The sequence below is a fragment of the Pogoniulus pusillus genome, chromosome 39 (genome assembly GCF_015220805.1).
Source record: "Pogoniulus pusillus isolate bPogPus1 chromosome 39, bPogPus1.pri, whole genome shotgun sequence".
In the NCBI taxonomy this organism is placed as follows: domain Eukaryota; kingdom Metazoa; phylum Chordata; class Aves; order Piciformes; family Lybiidae; genus Pogoniulus; species Pogoniulus pusillus.
In genome coordinates, this window is record NC_087302.1 from 1,690,212 (window position 1) to 1,708,383 (window position 18,172).

The 18,172-nt window shown below is 63.3% G+C and overlaps 1 protein-coding gene across 4 annotated transcripts in view; it reads left to right on the plus strand.

Annotated features, from left to right (window-relative positions):
- The window catches only part of PPFIA4 (PTPRF interacting protein alpha 4), a 115,738-nt gene that overhangs the window by 26,822 nt on the left and 70,744 nt on the right, over positions 1-18,172 (plus strand). For all 4 annotated transcript variants that reach the window (XM_064173428.1, XM_064173429.1, XM_064173430.1 and 1 more), the window contains exon 2: positions 13,440-14,215. In XM_064173428.1, coding sequence (XP_064029498.1) covers positions 13,979-14,215 — 237 coding nt within the window. In that variant the 5' untranslated portion in view covers positions 13,440-13,978. The remainder of the gene's footprint in view (positions 1-13,439; positions 14,216-18,172) is intronic.

The following is an 18,172-nucleotide window of genomic DNA, read 5'->3' on the forward strand; positions in this document are numbered from 1 at the left end:
TGTGGGTGCAGATGTGGGTGCAGGTGTGGGTGCAGGTGTGGGTGCAGGTGTGGGTGCAGATGTGGGTGCAGGTGTGGATGCAGATGGGGGTGCAGGTGTGGGTGTAGATATGGGTGCAGGTGTGGGTGCAGATGTGGGTGCAGGTGTGGGTGCAGGTGTGGGTGCAGATGTGGGTGCAGATGTGGGTGCAGGTGTGGGTGCAGATGTGGGTGTAGGTGTGGGTGCAGATGTGGGTGCAGGTGTGGGTGCAGATGTGGATGCAGGTGTGGGTGCAGATATGGGTGCAGGTGTGGGTGCAGATGTGGGTGCAGGTGTGGGTGCAGATGTGGATGCAGGTGTGGGTGCAGGTGTGGGTGCAGGTGTGGATGCAGATGGGGGTGCAGGTGTGGGGTGCAGATGTTGGTGCAGGTGTGGGTGCAGATGTGGATGCAGGTGTGGATGCAGGTGTGGGTGCAGGTGTGGGTACAGGTGTGGGTGCAGGTGTGGGTGCAGGTGTGGGTGCAGATGTGGATGCAGGTGTGGGTGCAGGTGTGGGTGCAGATGTGGGTGTAGGTGTTGGTGCAGGTGTGGGTGCAGATGTGGGTGCAGGTGTGGGTGCAGATGTGGGTGCAGATGTGGGTGCAGGTGTGGGTGCAGATGTGGATGCAGGTGTGGGTGCAGATATGGGTGCAGGTGTGGGTGCAGATGTTGGTGCAGGTGTGGGTGCAGATGTGGATGCAGGTGTGGGTGCAGGTGTGGGTGCAGGTGTGGGTGCAGGTGTGGGTGCAGATGTGGGTGCAGGTGTGGATGCAGATGGGGGTGCAGGTGTGGGTGCAGGCGTGGGTGCAGATGTGGGTGCAGATGTGGATGCAGGTGTGGGTGCAGATGTGGGTGCAGGTGTGGGTGCAGATGTGGGTGCAGATGTGGGTGCAGATGTGGGTGCAGGTGTGGATGCAGATGTGGGTGCAGGTGTGGGTGCAGATATGGGTGCAGGTGTGGGTGCAGGTGTGGGTGCAGGTGTGGGTGCAGATGTGGGTGCAGGTGTGGGTGCAGATGTGGGTGCAGGTGTGGGTGCAGGTGTGGGTGCAGGTGTGGATGCAGATGGGGGTGCAGGTGTGGGGTGCAGATGTTGGTGCAGGTGTGGGTGCAGGTGTGGATGCAGGTGTGGATGCAGGTGTGGGTGCAGGTGTGGGTACAGATGTGGGTGCAGGTGTGGGTGCAGGTGTGGGTGCAGGTGTGAGTTCAGATGTGGGTGAAGGTGTGGGTGCAGGTGTGGGTGCAGGTGTGGGTGCAGGTGTGGGTGCAGGTGTGGGTGCAGCTGAGGCCTCCCTGGGTTTGCCAGCAGCAGAGCTGCAGTGGCTGTGCTCTGTTGTCCTCAGCTGCCCCTGCCTGCCTCTGCCATGCCAGGTCCTGTCACTTGTCATGAGCTGTGGGCAGGAGGTGCTGGAAGCTGACAGAGCTGGGCCCTGGCAGCGTGGGCACAGTGGCAGCAGCAGCAGGGCTGTGCCAGCCTGGGCTGGGGGTGGCAGGGGTCAGCCTGCAGCTTGGCTCACTGAATCCCTGAACCCCAGCCTGGTGTGGCTGGAAGGGACCTCTGGGCATCATCCAGTCCAAGTCCAGCAGGGCACCCACAGCAGCTTGCCCAGAGTCACAGTGCCCAGGGAGGGATGGAAGCTCTGCAGATGCCACAACCTCTCTGGGCAGCCTGCTCCAGGCTTCCAGCACCCTCACACCACACAGGTTTCTCCTGGTCAAGGGCTCCAGTTTGTGCCCACTGCTCCTTGTCCTGTCCCTGGGCACCATTGTCTCTGCCTGCTCCTTGCTGGGACCAGTTTGGTGCTCCTCTGCCAGCTCCATCTCACCCCCTCCAAACTGCCTGCAGGAAGAGCCAAGATCATTGAATCTTGGGGGGGGATCTCAGAGCTGTGGTGCCTCAGCTTCAGGAAGGGTCTCAGGGTTAAAGATGAGCTCTGCTCTTCCTCTCCAGCATCTGCCCCCCGTGTCTGTGCTGGGGCTGGGGCTGGCTGCCTGGCAGGGTTTGGCTGTCAGCAGCAGTGGCTGTGGCAGAGGTGGGCAGCAGGAGGCTGTCTGGAAGGCCCTGCTGGCATGGGGTGTGATGGATGCCCTCCCACTGGGCACTATAAATACCAACTAGATGCCAACTCTGCCTTCTCCCTGGCGAGGAAGAGCCAGAGCTGAGCACTCATCCTGCTGGGCTCTGCTGAGGCTTGGGTGGAGAAAGGGCTCAGAATGGGAACCACTGCTGGGGTTTGGAGCCAGAAAGGTTGGCAGGGACCTTCAGGGTGATCCAGTGCCAACCTCCTGCCGTGGGCAGGGAGCACCTCCCATCAGCACAGTCTCAAGGTCTCATCCAGCCTGGTCCTGAACACCTCCAGGGAGGTTGTGGAGCACAGAAGCACCCAATGTGATCTTTGATCTTTGATCACATTGGGTGCTTCTGTGCTCCACAACCACCCTGGGAAACCTGTGCCAGGATCTCACCACCCTCAACCTGTGCCAGTGTCTCAGCACCCTCAACCTGTGCCAGTCTCTCCCCACCCTCACTCTCAACAATCCCTTCCTCCTCTCCACTCTCCCTCTCCCCTCTCCCAGGTCAGATCCATTCTCCCTCCTCCTGCCACTCCCAGCCCTTGCCCAAAGTCCCTCCCCAGCTCTCCTGCAGCCCCTTCAGGCACTGGAAGGTTGCTCTGAGGTCTGCCTGGAGCCTTCTCTTCTCCAGGCTGCACAGCTCCAGCTCTCCCAGCCTGTCCCCACAGCAGAGCTTCTCCACCCTGTGATCTCCTTGGTGGCCTCCTCTGGACCCTCCTCAGCTCCTCCTTGTGCTGTGTTGCCCAGAGCTGGAGGCAGTGCTGCAGTGAGGTCTGAGCAGAGCAGAGGGGCAGAATCCCCTCCCTGCTGCTCTCCCTGCTCTGGCTGCAGCCAGCACTCAGCTGGCTCTGGACTGCCAGTTCCCAGTGCTGGCTCCCGGGCACTTTGGCACCAACTGGCACCCCCCAAGGCCTTTCCAGGACTGCTCTCAGCCATTCTCTGGCCAGCCTGGATTTGTCCTTGCAGTGTCCTTTGTCCTTATGCTTTAGAGGTGACTCCTGGAGTCCCCCACCTCTGACACAGCTCCAAAACCTGGAGATGATGCCAAATGCCCTTGATGGTGCCTAAATGGCCTTGATGATGCCAAATGCCTTTGATGATGCCCAAATAACCTTGATGATGCCAATTGCCTTTTATGATGCCCAAATGCCCTTGATGATGCCAATTGCCCTTGATGGTGCCCAAATGCCCTTGATGATGCCCAATTGCCCTTGATGGTGCCCAAATGCCCTTGTTCTGCCTGGGTTGCATCTCCAGTAAGGGGCAAGTTGTGCCCTGGGGACCTGCTGGTGCAGCAGCTGCTGGTGAGTGCCCAGGCCAGGGCAGCAGCTGGCAGGCTGAAGGCAGAGCTCAGACACCTTCGATGTCCTCTGCCACTGAAACCATTCTCTGCTTCAGCTCTGGAGGAGAGGAGGCTGAGGGCAGCCCTGGCTGCTCTCCACAGCTCCCTGAGAGGAGGCTGGAGCCAGGTGGGGGTTGGGCTCCTCTCTTTAGTCTTCTCCCCTGGCTCAGCTCCTTTTAACCCTTGGAGTGTTTCACTTCAGTATTATCTTGGCACTGCTGAGGCCACATCTGGAATCCTGGGCTCAGGTTTGGGCTCCTCACTGCAAGAGGAACATTGAGGGGCTGGGGCATGGCCAGAGAAGGGCAAGAAAGGTGGGGAAGGGTCTGCAGAGTAGGGCTGGGGAGGGGCAGCTGAGGGAGCTGGGGGTGTGCAGCCTGGGGAAGAGGAGGCTGAGGGCAGAGCTCATTGCTCTCTGCAGCTCCCTGAGAGCAGGCTGCAGCCAGCTGGGGGTTGGGCTCTGCTGCCTGGGCTCAGGGGATGGAAGGAGAGGAACTGGCCTGGGATTGTGCCAGGGGAGGGTTAGGTTGGAGGAGGAAAAGTTTCTTTGCTGGAGGAGTGGTGAGGGCCTGGCAGAGGCTGCCCAGGGGGGTGGTGCAGTGCCCATGGCTGGGAAGCTGTGGCCATGGCAGGTGGGGCCATGGTTTGGTGGCCATGGTGGGGCTGGACTGGAGGATCTCAGAGAGCTTTGCCAACCCAACCCACTCCATGTTTCCATGGTTCACCTTTTCCCAGGGCTCCATCCTGCCCCCAGCAGAGCTCTCTGCTGACCTCTCCCTCTGCAGACCCTTCAGTGAGTGGCTCTGATCCTTTGCTGCTCCAACTGGCACTTGGTTTCCCGCCAGGATTTCCTCATTTCCCTCCTCATCCCTGGGTGTCCTGGCCACAGGCTGGCCCTGGCACCGGATGGGCACCATCTGCTGGGTCCCCTGCTGCCAGCAGGGCTGCGGGAGGGGCTGTGGGAGCACCTCCTCCACCTGGGCCTCCTGCCAGACTGGAACTTCCTGATCCTTCTCCTGGGGCTGGAGCTCTCCAGAGGCCACTCAGCACAGCCTGGGAGTGAGCACCAAGGGGAGATGCTGGGGCAGGAGTGGGTCTGCTGAGTGCTTTTCCTCTGGGCATGCAGCACAGACTCAGAGCCAGGGAATGCAGCAGCTTGGAAGGGATCCCCTGAGGTCCTCTCTGCAAGCCCTGCAGGGAGATCTTTAACTGGATCAGGTTGCTCAGGGCCACATCCAACCTGACCTCAAATGTCTCCAGGGATGAGATCTCAACAACCTCCCTGGGCAACCTGTGCCAGCCTCTGCCCACCCTCAACCTGTTCCAGTCACTCCTCACCCTCACTCTCAACAATTCCTTCCTCCTCTCCACTCTCCCTCTCCCCTCTCCCACCTCAAATCCATTCTCCCTCCTGCCACTCCCAGCCCTTCTCCAAAGTCCTTCCCCAGCTCTCCTGGAGCCCCTGGAAGGTTGCTCTGAGGTCTGCCTGGAGCCCTCTTCCAAGGGCAAGGTCCTGCAGCTGGGTCGAGGCAATGCCAAGCACCAATGCAGGCTGGGCAGTGCCAGGCTGGAGAGCAGCCCTGAGGAGAGGCACTTGGGGGTGCTGCTGGAGGAGAAGCTCAGCAGGAGCCAGCAGTGTGCACTTGCAGCCCAGAGAGCCAAGCAGAGCCTGGGCTGCAGCAGCAGAAGTGTGGCCAGCAGGGCCAGGGAGGGGATTCTGCCCCTCTGCTCTGCTCTGCTGAGACCCCACCTGGAGTCCTGCATCCAGCTCTGGAGCCCCTGGGCCAAGAGGGCTGTGGAGATGCTGGAGAGTGTCCAGAGCAGGGCCAGGAGGATGCTGAGAGGCTGCAGCAGCTCTGCTGTGAGCACAGACTGAAAGAGTTGGGGCTGTGCAGGCTGGAGCAGAGGAGGCTCCCAGGGGACCTTCTTGTGGCCTGCCAGGATCTGAAGGGGGCTACAAAAAAGCTGGGGAGGGACTTTTGAGGGTGTGAGGGAGTGGCAGGAGTGGGGGGGATGGAGCAAAGGTGGAGGTGGGGAGAGTGAGGCTGGAGGTGAGGAGGAAGTTGTTGAGCAGGAGAGTGGTGAGAGGCTGGAATGGGTTGCCCAGGGAGGGGGTTGAGGCCCCATGGCTGGAGGTGTTTGAGGCCAGGCTGGGTGAGGCTGTGGTCAGGCTGCTCTAGGGTAGGGTGTCCCTGGGCATGGCAGGGGGTTGGCACTGGCTGCTCCTTGTGGCCTCTTCCAGCCCTGACTGATTCTGTGATTCTCTTCTCCAGGCTGCACAGCCCCAACTCTCCCAGCCTGTCCCCACAGGGGAGGTTCTGCAGCCTCTGACCATCTTCATGGCCTCCTCTGGCCTCTCTCCAGCAGCTCCAGGTCCTTGTGCTGGGTTCCCCAGAGCTGGAGGCAGTGCTGCAGGTGAGGGCTGAGCAGAGCAGAGCAGAGGGGCAGGATCCCCTCTCCTGTACCCTGCTCCCACCTCTGCTGCAGCCCAGCAGATGGTACTGAGGCTGCTTCTGCTTTGCCATCCCATGGCTGCCCCAGGGCTTGTTAGGTCAGGACTGACCTTGTCCAGGGCAGGTGAGGAGGTTTGGTGGCTCAGCAGGTCCTGGCTGCTCCCCAGAGCTGTTCCACTTCAGCCAGGGTGGGAAGGGCTTTGGCTGTGACCTCCCAAAGCTGCCTGGACACTGCAGCCCTGCTCACAGCCTGCCCTGGGTGGCCCAGCTGGAGCAGTGGCCTTGGACTGGATCATCTCCAGAGGTCTCTTCCAACCCTCCCCAGGGATGGCTCCAGCTGTGCTTAGGGCCTGCAGGGATTGTCAGGATGCAGTCACAGACTCACAGAAGGGTCTGGGTTGGCAAAGCCCTCTCAGGTCACCCAGTCCAGCCTCAAACCAGCACCACCATGGCCACCACACCATGGCCCCAGGGGCCATGGCCACAGCTTCCTTCAGCACCTCCAGGGGCACTTCTGCAGCCTGTCCATGGAACCACATTCCAGAGAGCCACAGAGTGCTGGGGGCTGGAAGGGACCTCCTGAGCTCATCCAGAGGTCTCCTCTCAGGCTGCTCACCCCCAGCTCCCTCAGCCACTCCTCACATGGTGCCCTCCAAAGCCCTCTCCAGCCTCCTTGCTCCTCTCTGCACACCCTCCAGCCCCTCCACTCTGCTGCCCAGAGCTGAACCCAGCACTCAAGCTGTGGCCTCAGCAGGGCTGAGTGCAGGGGCACAGTCCCTGCCCTGCTCCTGCTGCCCACATTGGGTTTGATCCAAGCCAGCACAGAATGGTAGGGCTTGGAAGTGACCTCCTGAGATGATTCAGCCCAATCCCCCCAGCCAGAGCAGGAGCACCCAGGGCAGGGCACACAGCAACACATCCAGCTTGAAAGTCTGCAGAGCAGGAGACTCCACAGCCTCTCTGAGCAGCCTGCTCCAGGCCTCCAGCAGCCTCACAACGAAGAAGTTTCTCCTCCTGTTGAGGTGGAACCTGCTGAGTTCTGGGCTCACATCCATTAACCCTTGGCCTGGCACTGGGTGCCACTGGGAAGAGCCTGGCAAGGTGGCAAAGGAAGGCACAGAATGGGTTAGGTTGGAAGGGAGCTCAAAGCTCAGCCTGTGCCAACCTCCATGCCATGGGCAGGGGACAGCTCCCACTGGAACAGGTCACTCAAGGACTCATCCAGCCTGGTCCTGAGCACCTCCAGGGAGGTTGTGGAGCACAGAAGCACCCAATGTGATCTTTGATCTTTGATCCCAATGGGTGCTTCTGTGCTCCACAACCTCCCTGGGCAACCTGTGATCATTGGGCAGCTGAAGAGGATTTGCTGGGGGCAGAGGAGGTCCAAGTGATGCTTCTCTGGGCTGGGCAAGCTCAGTGCCTGTGAGGTGCAGGTCAAGTGCCTCTGTGCCAGCTGCTGCCAGGGTGAGGATCCTGCTGCCACAGCCAGGCTGGGATTTGGCTTCCTCTTGGCAGGGCTGGGATGAAAGTGAAGCTGTTCAGAGAGAGGGAGGAAAACAAAACCCCACAACAAACCCACACAACCCAGGAGCCTGCCCCTGCCTGGGTGTGCACAGGGGAGCAGGGATGGGGGGCAGGGATGGGGAGCAGGGATGGGGGGCAGGGATGGGGAGCAGGGATGGGGAGCAGGGATGGGGGGCAGGGATGGGGGAGCAGGGATGGGGGGCAGGGATGGGGAGCAGGGATGGGGAGCAGGGATGGGGGGCAGGGATGGGGAGAAGGGATGGGGGCAGGGATGGGGAGCAGGGATTGGGGAGCAGGGATGGGGAGCAGGGATGGGGGGCAGGGATGGGGAGCAGGGATGGGGAGCAGGGATTGGGGAGCAGGGATGGGGAGCAGGGATGGGGGGCAGGGATGGGAAGCAGGGATGGGGAGCAAGGATGGGGGGCAGGGATGGGGAGCAGGGATGGGGGGCAGGGATGGGGAGCAGGGATGGGGGAGCAGGGATGGGGGGCAGGGATGGGGAGCAGGGATGGGGAGCAGGGATGGGGGGCAGGGATGGGGAGAAGGGATGGGGGCAGGGATGGGGAGCAGGGATGGGGAGCAGGGATGGGAAGCAGGGATGGGGAGCAGGGATGGGGAGAAGGGATGGGGGCAGGGATGGGGAGAAGGGATGGGGGCAGGGATGGGGAGCAGGGATGGGGAGCAGGGATGGGGAGAAGGGATGGGGGCAGGGATGGGGAGAAGGGATGGGGGCAGGGATGGGGAGCAGGGATGGGGAGCAGGGATGGGAAGCAGGGATGGGGAGCAAGGATGGGGGTCAGGGATAGGGAGCAGGGACTAGGAGCAGGGATTGGGGAGCAGGGATGGGGGGCAGGGATGGAGGGCAGAGATTGGGAGCAGGGATTGGGGAGCAGGGATGGGAAGCAGGGATGGGGAGCAAGGATGGGGGTCAGGGATAGGGAGCAGGGACTAGGAGCAGGGATTGGGGAGCAGGGATGGGGGGCAGGGATGGAGGGCAGAGATTGGGAGCAGGGATTGGGGAGCAGGGATTTGGAGCAGGGATGGGGGGCAGGGACAGGGAGCAGGGATGAGGAGCAAGGATAGGGGGCAGGGATGGGGAGCAGGGACAGGGAGCAGGGATGAGGAGCAAGGATAGGGGGCAGGGATGGGGAGCAAGGATGGGAAGCAGGGATGAGAAGCAGGGATGGAGAGCAGGGATGGGGAGCAAGAATGAGGGGCAGGGACAGGGAGCAGGGATGGGGGGCAGGGATGGAGAGCAGGGATAGGGAGCAGGGATGGGGAGCAGGGATGGGGAGCAAGGATGGGGGGCAGAGATTGGGAGCAGGGATGGGGAGCAAGGATGGGGGGCAGGGATGGGGAGCAGGGATGGGAATCTGAGTGTGAGCCAGCAGTGCCCAGGCAGCCAAGAAGGCCAGTGGCATCCTGGCTTGCTTTAGACATGCTGTGCCCAGCAGCAGCAGGAGGGGATTGTGCCCTTGGGCTGGGCTCTGGTGAGGCCACAGCTCGAGTGTGGTGTTCAGTTTGGGGCACTGCAATGCAGCAGAGCTGTGGAGGTGCTGGAGCAGGTCCAGAGGAGGGCAACAAAGCTGTGAAGGGCCTGGAGAGTAAATCTGCTGAGGAGAGAGTGAGGGAGCTGGGGATGGGCAGTGTGGAACAGAGGAGGCTGAGGCAGAGCTCACTGCTGCCTGCAGCTGCCTGAAGGGACACTGTGGAGAGGCTGCTGCTGGGCTCTGCTCACAGGGAGCTGGAGGCAGAGCAAGGGGGAATGGCCTCAAGCTGAGGCTGGGGAGGTTCAGATTGGGCATTAGGAGGAAGTTTTTCCTGTTAAGAGTGGTCAGGGGCTGGGATGAGCTGCCCAGGGAGGTGCTGCAGTCCCCCAGCCTGGCTGTGTTTCAGGTGGGTTGGATGTGGTGCTTGGGGCTGTGGGTTAAGGTGACTCTTGCAGAGCAGGGCTCTAGGCTGGGCTTGGTGCTCCTGAGGGGCTGTGCCAGCCTGGATAACCATGCCCAGGGCAAGGTGGGCTGCTCCCTGCAAGCAAACACCCCACAGGCAGCTCAGCTCCCTGCAGAGCTTTGCCAAGCTGCGGTGCCAACCCCCCCAGCAGCTCCACCGCTGGGCACCACCGCTGCAGCCTGCTGGCCGCAAGTGGGCAGCGCCTGCCCGGGCTGGGCTGCGTGCGGGCAGTGGGGAGGGCACCCTTTGGGGTGGGGGTGGTGGAGATAGAGGGGAGGGGGGTCCGGGAGGGCAGAGCCAGCAGCACGTTCGCACTGGCAGCGATGCTGCCGCCTGTGCCCGGCAGCCTGGGGGCACTGCGAACCCCCAGCGCGGGGCTGGGCTGCTCCCTGCCTGCTGCCTCCGCTCCCAGCCGCCCCCCCCGGCCCCGCTCCCCGACCCACAGCAGCTCAGGCCCTCCCTGCCCAGGCAGCAGCAGATGCAGCTGGGAGGTTGTGATTCACAGGCAGAGTTCTGCTGCTCATCGCCAGCCAGCTCAGAGCCTCCCCCCCAGCCCCGCTCCCCACCGCCCCACCCCCACCCGGCAGCTGAAGGGATGCTGCGGGGCTGCCCTGGCGCCTGCTGAAGGCACCGGCAGAGGGTGGGATGCCTGTGGGCTGTTGCCCACACTGCCATGGGCACTGCCATGGGCACTGCCATCTCCAGGGTCCCTAAAAATGCCCGGTGGGAGGTGCAGGTCTGCTTAGGAGATGCTGTGCTAGGGGATGGCATCGACCGTGTGGCACTGCCAGGAGGGGTGGCTCTGGGGGAAGAGGAATGTGAGGAACAGCTCAGCATGAGCTGGCACAGGCTGCTGGCACCCAAAGAGTCCCCAGGGAGCTGGGCTGTGGCTACAGCAGGGAGAGCAGCAGCACAGGGAGGGGATCCTGCTCCTCTGCTCTGCTCAGCTCTCACCTGCAGCTCTGCCTCCAGCTCTGGGGACCCAGCACAAGGAGCTGGAGCTGCTGGAGAGGCTCCAAGAGGAGGCCACCAAGGAGATCAGAGGCTGCAGAGCCTCTGCGTGGGGACAGGCTGGGAGAGTTGGAGCTGTGCAGCCTGGAGAAGGCTCCAGGGAGACCTTCTGGTGGCCTTGCAGTGCTTCAAGGGGGAGCAGGGAAAAGAGGGATGGACTCTTCACGAGGGGCTGCAGGGGCAGGACGAGGGGAGATGGTTTGGAACTAAAAGAGGGTGGAGAGAAGGGAGAAATGTTTGCTCCTGAGGGTGGTGAGAGCCTGTGCCAGGAGGAGCTGCCCCATGGCTGGCAGCACTGCAGGTCAGGTTGTTTGGGGCTGTGAGCAGCCTGCTCTGGCTGGGGATGTCCCTGCTGAGGGCAGGGGCTTGGACTGGATGGGCTTTAAGATCTCTTCCCACGGCTCTGCGTGGTTCTGCCTGTGCTGAGCATGCTCAGGACACAGCTCAGCTGCTCTGGGGGCTGGTGAGATGGGATGAGTCCCCCAGGGACCAGCCTCCCTGTTGCCAGCGCCCCCAGGCTGGTGCTCAGCACCCCAGGCCCCCTTGCCAAGCCCAGCAGCTGGCACAGGCTGCAGCTGTGCCCCGGAGCAGGCTGCAGAGGAGCACAGCAGCACACTCCTTGTGCTCACCTAACCCCTCCCCAGCTCCCCACGCAGCAGCTCAACTGCAGGCAAAGCAAACCCAAACCGAGCCCTTGGGGGATGGAGGAGCCAAAGCGCTGCCTGCCCCTGCGGAGTGTGGGTCCCCGCGGGCTGTGGGCAGCTGCTGGCACTGACCTCTGCAGCCTGCTGGTGGTGCCTGAGCCTCTGCTTCGCTGCCGACTCTGAACCTCCATCCCCGCACAGCTCCCTCCGGGTCTATGGCTCGGTTCCCCCCCGGGAGCGCCTGCAGGGCTCTTCCCTCCCTGCTCCGGGGATGCTCCTCGTTCTCCTGCCGATCCACGCAGCAGCCAGGGTGGGGCACAGCCGCGGGGCTGAGCTTTCCCTTCCCCTCACACCCAGGGACCCTCCTGGCTGCCCACGGCGTGGAGCTGCTTCCTGCGTGCCCAGGCAGTCAGAGGAGCTGGGGGGGTGCAGCCTGGGGAGGAGAAGGCTCCAGGGGGACCTCAGAGCTGCTGCCAGAGCCTGAAGGGATCCTGCAGGAAGGCTGCAGAGGTACTTGTGCTGAGGGTGTCTGAGCCAGGCCCAGGGGAATGGTTTGGAGCTGAGGCAGAGCAGGGGGAGAGTGGAGCTGAGGAAGAAGTTCTGCAGCAGGAGGGTGGTGAGACTGGCACAGGCTGCCCAGGGGGTTGTGTGTTCAAGGCCAGGCTGGATGAGACCTTGAGCAGCAGAGTCTGTTTGTGAGGTGTCCCTGCCCGTGGCAGGAGGCTGGAGGAGATGAGCTGTGAAGTCCCCTCCAGCCTGAGCCATGCTGTGGCTCTGAAGGGGGCAGGAGGTCAAACCTGTGGGAGAGCCTCGTCCCCTGTGCCCAGCACACAGGGGGCAGCTCTCAGCAGAAGGTTGCCCAGGGAGGAGCTGGTGCTGTGCCAGGGCCTCTCTATTTTTAGAGGGTTTCTGTGCCTCACTTCCCATCAGCTGCTGAGCCAATGTCAGCCCAAGAGCAGAGCTGCCCTGGCCCCAGCAGCCTGTGCTGGGTGTGCAGGAGGCCTGCTGCTCACTCAGGCTGCCCTTGGTGGGGCAGAAGGGTCCTGCCCTGCATGCAGCTGCTGCAGACACCAGCTGTGTGCCAAGGCAGAGGGCCAGGAGAGGCTGATCTGGGCCAGCACTGCCTGTGGCTCCTTTGGGCCATGGCCCTGTGTGTTGGTTTGAAAGAGAAGGTGAAGTGAGGGCACTGGGACCAAAACCTTCAGCATCACAAATCCAGGGAAAGGATTTGGGGTTAGCAGTTGGCAGCAGCTGGAGTTGAGCCAGGGGGTGCCCAGGGGGCCAAGAGTGCCACCAGCAGCCTGGCCTGGCTCAGCAGTGGTGTGGGCAGCAGGAGCAGGGCAGGGATGGTGCCCCTGGACTGGGCACTGGGGAAGGCACAGCTTGAATCCTGGGCTCAGGTTTGGGCTCCTCACTGCAAGAAGGACATGGAGGAAGTGGAGAAAGTCCAGAGAAGGGCAACAAAGGTGGGGAAGGGTCTGGAGAGCAGGGCTGGGGAGGAGCAGCTGAGGGAGCTGGGGGTGAGCAGCCTGGAGCAGAGCAGGCTGAGGGCAGAGCTCATTGCTCTCTGCAGCTCCCTGAGAGCAGGCTGCAGCCAGCTGGGGTTGGGCTCTGCTGCCGTGGAACAAGTGACAGGGCAAGAGGAAACATCCTCCAGAGTTGCCCCAGGAGAGGTTTAGGTTGGACATTAGGAACAATTCCTTCTCCAGAAGGGTTGTCAAGGCCTGGCCCAGGCCTGCTCCATCATGTCCTAGACTGGGCTGTGCCAGTCTGATCCTCTGAGCCTGGAAGTCCCTTCCAGCCTGGGGTGCCATGGCTCCATGACTGACTCCATGACTGACTCCATGACTGACTCCATGACTGATTCCATCCTGCTTTGCTTCTCTCCTCCAGCCCCTCAGTCCCTGGGGCTGGCTGGGGGGCAGTGCTTGTGCTTGGGCAGTCATTTGGGGCCCCTGCTGCCTCTGTCTCTGGTAGAGGCTTTGACCAGTGGAGGATGTGCCCCTGAAGAGCTGTCCCCTGTGGGTGGCACAGGGAGAGGGGCAGTGGCTGCTGCTCTGTTCGTGTTGCTGTGGCATCATGCCAGGGCTCAAACCAGCTCAGGTCTGAGGTTGGTTGTCTGCAGAGGGAGAGTTTCTGCAGCTGGAGGACACTTGGACCTGGCCCAGGATCCACGTCCAGGACACCTGCAGGTGCTGGAGCTGCTGTTCCCTGCAGCTTGGAGCTGTGCTGGGTGCAGGGGAGGGGGCAGGTGGCTGCAGGGGATGTGCCACCTGGCACTGCCCGTTCCTGGCGGTGCTGAGCCCACTTGTTGCAGCCCTCCAGAGTGTGATGGAAGATGAAGGGTGCTGGGAGCTGCCCTGGGCTGCTGGGGGGCAGCAGGAGGGCTCTGATCTCCTCTGACCTCTGTGCCCTCTCCTGCAGGCCATCGCTGTGCATTTGTGGTGCCAGGCAGAGCCATGTCCCCACGCCAGCAGTGAGCACCTCCCCCAGCCTCGGGAAGAAGGCCACTGCCACCTGCCTCCTCCTCAGCATGCCCGAGCAGCCCTGCTCTGCCCAGGACCCTCCTGCTGCTGCTGCCAGCTTGGGCTCTCTGCCGGGACAAGTCCTCCAGGAGCGCACCCCCGTGGCCCACTGATGCTGCAGCCCCTCCGAAGGCAGCAGAGAGGTGACACAAGGGACAGCGACAGGCAGATTTAACACCCCGAGGGCCTTCCCGGTGCCAAGAAGGTCCCTCCCTGCCCGCCGGAGCGATGCCAGCCTCTGCTTAGCCCCTGGAGAAGAAGGGATGGAGCATCCCCCTCGGCGCCCCCGCACTGGCTCCCCCCTCGGCCGGCAGGAGCCCTTAGCGATGTGATCGGGCACCCCCCCTCCCCCTCCCCCCACGGCCCACCAGCGCCCACCCAACCCCTGCCAGCGGGCACCGTCGGGACCCACCCATCGCCACCCCCCAGCCCCCCGCCATGATGTGCGAGGTGATGCCCACCATCAGCGAGGGGGACCCCCTGGGCCCCCCGCAGGGCGCCGAGGCGGACGCCGACTTCGAGCAGCTGATGGTGAACATGCTGGACGAGAGGGACAAGCTGCTGGACACGCTGCGGGAGACACGCGAGACGCTGGCGCTGACCCAGAGCCGCCTGCAGGAGGCGCTGCGGGAGCGGGACCAGCTCCAGCGCCAGCTCAGCTCCGCTCTGCCGCAGGTGGGCACCGCCGCTGCGGGAGGGACCCCCCCCCGAGCCCTGCTTGATGCGCCCACGCTGGCCAGATCCCTTCTCAGCAGAGCCCACAGCCCCGGGGCTGCAGGCGCTTGCCACGGGGGAGATGCTCAACTGCCCTGAGCATCCTCCCGGCTGGACTCTGCCCTGCAGGTCCCTGTCCCCCCCCAGCCCTGCTGCCCTCGCTTCTCTTGCTGCCCCCACACTGATCAGATCCCTCTCAGCAGAGCAAACAGCCCCAGGGCTGCAGGCTCTCTCCTCAGGGCAGATGCTCAACTCCCCCAAGCATCCTCCTGGCTCTCTGCCGGACTCTCCCCAGCAGGACTCTGACCTGGGGAGCCCAGAACTGGACACAGTCCTCCAGATGTGGCCTCAGCAGGGCAGAGCAGAAGGGGAGAAGAACCTGCCCAGCCCTGCTGGCCACACTTGGCTTGCTGCCCCCACACTGACCAGGTCCCTCTCAGCAGAGCAAACAGCCCCAGGGCTGCAGGCTCTTGCCATGGGGGAGATGCTCAGGTCCCCCAAGCATCCTCCTGGCTCCCTGCTGGACTCTCCCCAGCAGGTCCCTGTCTCCCCCCAGCCCTGCTGGCCACACTTCTCTTGCTGCCCCCACACTGATCAGATCCCTCCCAGCCTTCCCCAGAGCAAGCACCCCCAGGGCTCTCAGGCTCTCTCCACAGGTCCCTTAATCACCCTCCTGGCTCCCCACTGGACTCTCCCCAGCAGGTCTCTGTCTCTCCTGAACTGGGCAGCCCAGAACTGGACACAGTCCTCCAGGAGTGGTCCCAGCAGGGCAGAGCAGAGGGAGAGGAGAACCTCCCCAGCCCTGCTGGCCACACTCCTCTTGCTGCCCCCAGGCTGCCATTGGCTCTGTGCCCACAAGGGCCACCAGGCACCTGCCTTGGTGGCACCAGACGTGCAGAGGGCACAAGGGCAGCTGTAGCCTAGCAATGAGCAGGGTCCTCAGCAGCTCCCCAGTGGCTCCCTTCTCCTGGAGGCTCTCTGAACATGCAGCCCAGGGGGGCACAGCAGTGGCTCTGTGGCACAGCTCATGCTGCATTGCTTGGCCTCTCCAGCTGCTCCTGGGCTGCTGAGCAGGAAGGTTTGATCGTGGGGAAACAAAAGCAGCCTTGGTGGCACTGTGCTCGTGGTGCTGCAGGCCACAGGTCTCAGGTCTCAGGGTGTTAGGGGTTGGAAGGGACCTCTGGAGATCTTCCAGACCACCCAACCTGCCAGAGCAGGACCACCCAATCCAGCTCAGGGCACACAGAACACATCCAGACAGGCCTGGAAAGGCTCCACACAAGGAGACTCCACAACCTCTCTGGGCAGCCTGTGCCAGGGCTCTGGGAGCCTTCCAGGCAAGAAGTTGCCTCTTGTGCTGAGCTGCAACCTCCTGTGCTGCAGCTTCCATCCACTGCTGCTTGTGCTGTGCCAGGGAGCAGTGAGCAGAGCCTGTGCCCCCCTCCTGACCCCCAGAGCCTGTCCCCCCCTGCTGACCCCCAGACCTCAGTCACAGACATTGCTCAGATCCCCTCTCAGTCTTCTCCAGCCCAAACAGCCTCAGGTCCCTCAGCCTCTCCTCACAGGGCACTGCTCAGTCCCTTCATCACTTCACTGCCCTCCCTTGGGCTCTCTCCAGCAGATCTCTGCCCCTCCTGAGCTGGGGAGCCCAGAGCTGAATGCAATATTCCAGGTGAGGTCTCAGCAGGGCAGAGCAGAGGAGGAGGAACCTTCCCTGAGGGCACTGCTGGCAGGGCTCTGGTGTTCAGCTGCTGCCTGCAGCAAGGGCACCTGGAGTGGCAGTGCAGAAGCTGTGCCACAGCTCAAGACACAGGGAGGTCCTCCCAGGCCAAGCCACAGCCAGCTCAGCTATCAGCTCAAGGCAACCTTAGACTGGACATGAGGAAGAATTTCTTCCCAGCAGGAGTGGTCAGGCACTGGCAGAGGCTGCCCAGGGAGGTGGTGGAGTGCCCAACCCTGGAGGCATTCAGAGGTGGTTTGGATGTGGTGCTTGGGGCTGTGGTTTGGGCTGCCCCTTGCAGAGCAGGGGTCTGGGCTGGCCTTGGTGATGCTGAGGCTCCTTTCCAAGTGGAATGTTGCTGTGGGGCTGTGACTCTGTGACCTGCTCTTCTCCTCTGTGCCACTCACAGGTCTGTGAGGCTCTGAGGGCAGCTGTGGAGCTGTGGCAAAACCTTCAGCCAGGACCCCCCCAAGGGGGATCAGTGAGAGCAGCGCTGTGGGGTGCAGCACTTGGGGAGCAGAGGGCACAGTTTGGGCAGTGGCTCTGCTTTGCTGCCTCCAGCCAGCTCCCTGGGAGGTTGTTGGGGAGGCCTCAGTTGGGTGAGCTCACACTGACACTTCCAGAGTCCCCTCGTGGGGCTGAGAACCACCTTCAGGCCACACTGCAGGAGGGCAGTGCCCACTGCCTGCCCCTTCCCTCAGCAGGAGGCTTCCCTTCTGCCAGCCCCATTGCCCAGAGGGGTGGTGGAGCTTTGTGCTAAGCTTGGTGCTGAGTGGGAAGCTGGAGGCAGAGCTGGGTGCAGAGAGGGGGCAGTGGGACACAGCAATGGGCCCAGCAGTTGGAGCAGATGGGCAGAGGGCAGGGAGGCTGGCACAGGCTGGTGCTGAGGTCCCAGGCCATCAGGTCCTGCTGTGGCTCTGCTGCAGTTTGTTGTCTTGCTCTGCTCCAGGCTCCTCCACCTGCAGGACCCACTCGAGGTGCTCCAGAGACCTGGACCAGAGCTTGGCCTCCAGGAAGGTGCTCAGGCCAGAAGAGGATGAGGAGGCTCAGTGCTGCAGGGCTGTGCAGGGAGGTGCCAGCTGCCCTCCTGCCCTGAGGGCTCTCATGGGGCAGCAGACAGGGACCAGGCTCAGGGGGAAGCAAGATCTGGGGGGGGGTTGCACTCCCACGGTGGGAGTGATGTGGGCAGGAGCCAGCAGTGAGAGCAGGCAGGAGCCAGCAGGCAGGGGAAGCAGGAGCCAGCAGGCAGGGGAAGCAGGAGCCAGCAGGCAGAGCAGGCAGGAGCCAGCAGGCAGAGGAAGCAGGAGCCAGCAGGCAGAGCAGACAGGAGCCAGCAGGCAGAGCAGGCAGGAGCCAGCAGGCAGAGCAGACAGGAGCCAGCAGGCAGAGCAGACAGGAGCCAGCAGGCAGGGGAAGCAGGAGCCAGCAGGCAGGGGAAGCAGGAGCCAGCAGGCAGAGGAAGCAGGAGCCAGCAGGCAGGGGAAGCAGGAGCCAGCAGGCAGAGCAGGCAGGAGCCAGCAGGCAGAGCAGGCAGGAGCCAGCAGGCAGAGGAAGCAGGAGCCAGCAGGCAGAGCAGACAGGAGCCAGCAGGCAGGGGAAGCAGGGAGCCAGCAGGCAGGGGAAGCAGGGAGCCAGCAGGCAGGGGAAGCAGGAGCCAGCAGGCAGAGCAGACAGGAGCCAGCAGGCAGAGGAAGCAGGAGCCAGCAGGCAGAGCAGACAGGAGCCAGCAGGCAGGGGAAGCAGGAGCCAGCAGGCAGGGGAAGCAGGAGCCAGCAGGCAGAGCAGACAGGAGCCAGCAGGCAGGGGAAGCAGGAGCCAGCAGGCAGGGGAAGCAGGAGCCAGCAGGCAGGGGAAGCAGGAGCCAGCAGGCAGAGCAGACAGGAGCCAGCAGGCAGGGGAAGCAGGAGCCAGCAGGCAGGGGAAGCAGGAGCCAGCAGGCAGGGGAAGCAGGGAGCCAGCAGGCAGGGGAAGCAGGAGCCAGCAGGCAGAGCAGACAGGAGCCAGCAGGCAGAGCAGGCAGGAGCCAGCAGGCAGAGCAGACAGGAGCCAGCAGGCAGAGCAGACAGGAGCCAGCAGGCAGGGGAAGCAGGAGCCAGCAGGCAGGGGAAGCAGGAGCCAGCAGGCAGAGCAGGCAGGAGCCAGCAGGCAGAGGAAGCAGGAGCCAGCAGGCAGGGGAAGCAGGAGCCAGCAGGCAGAGC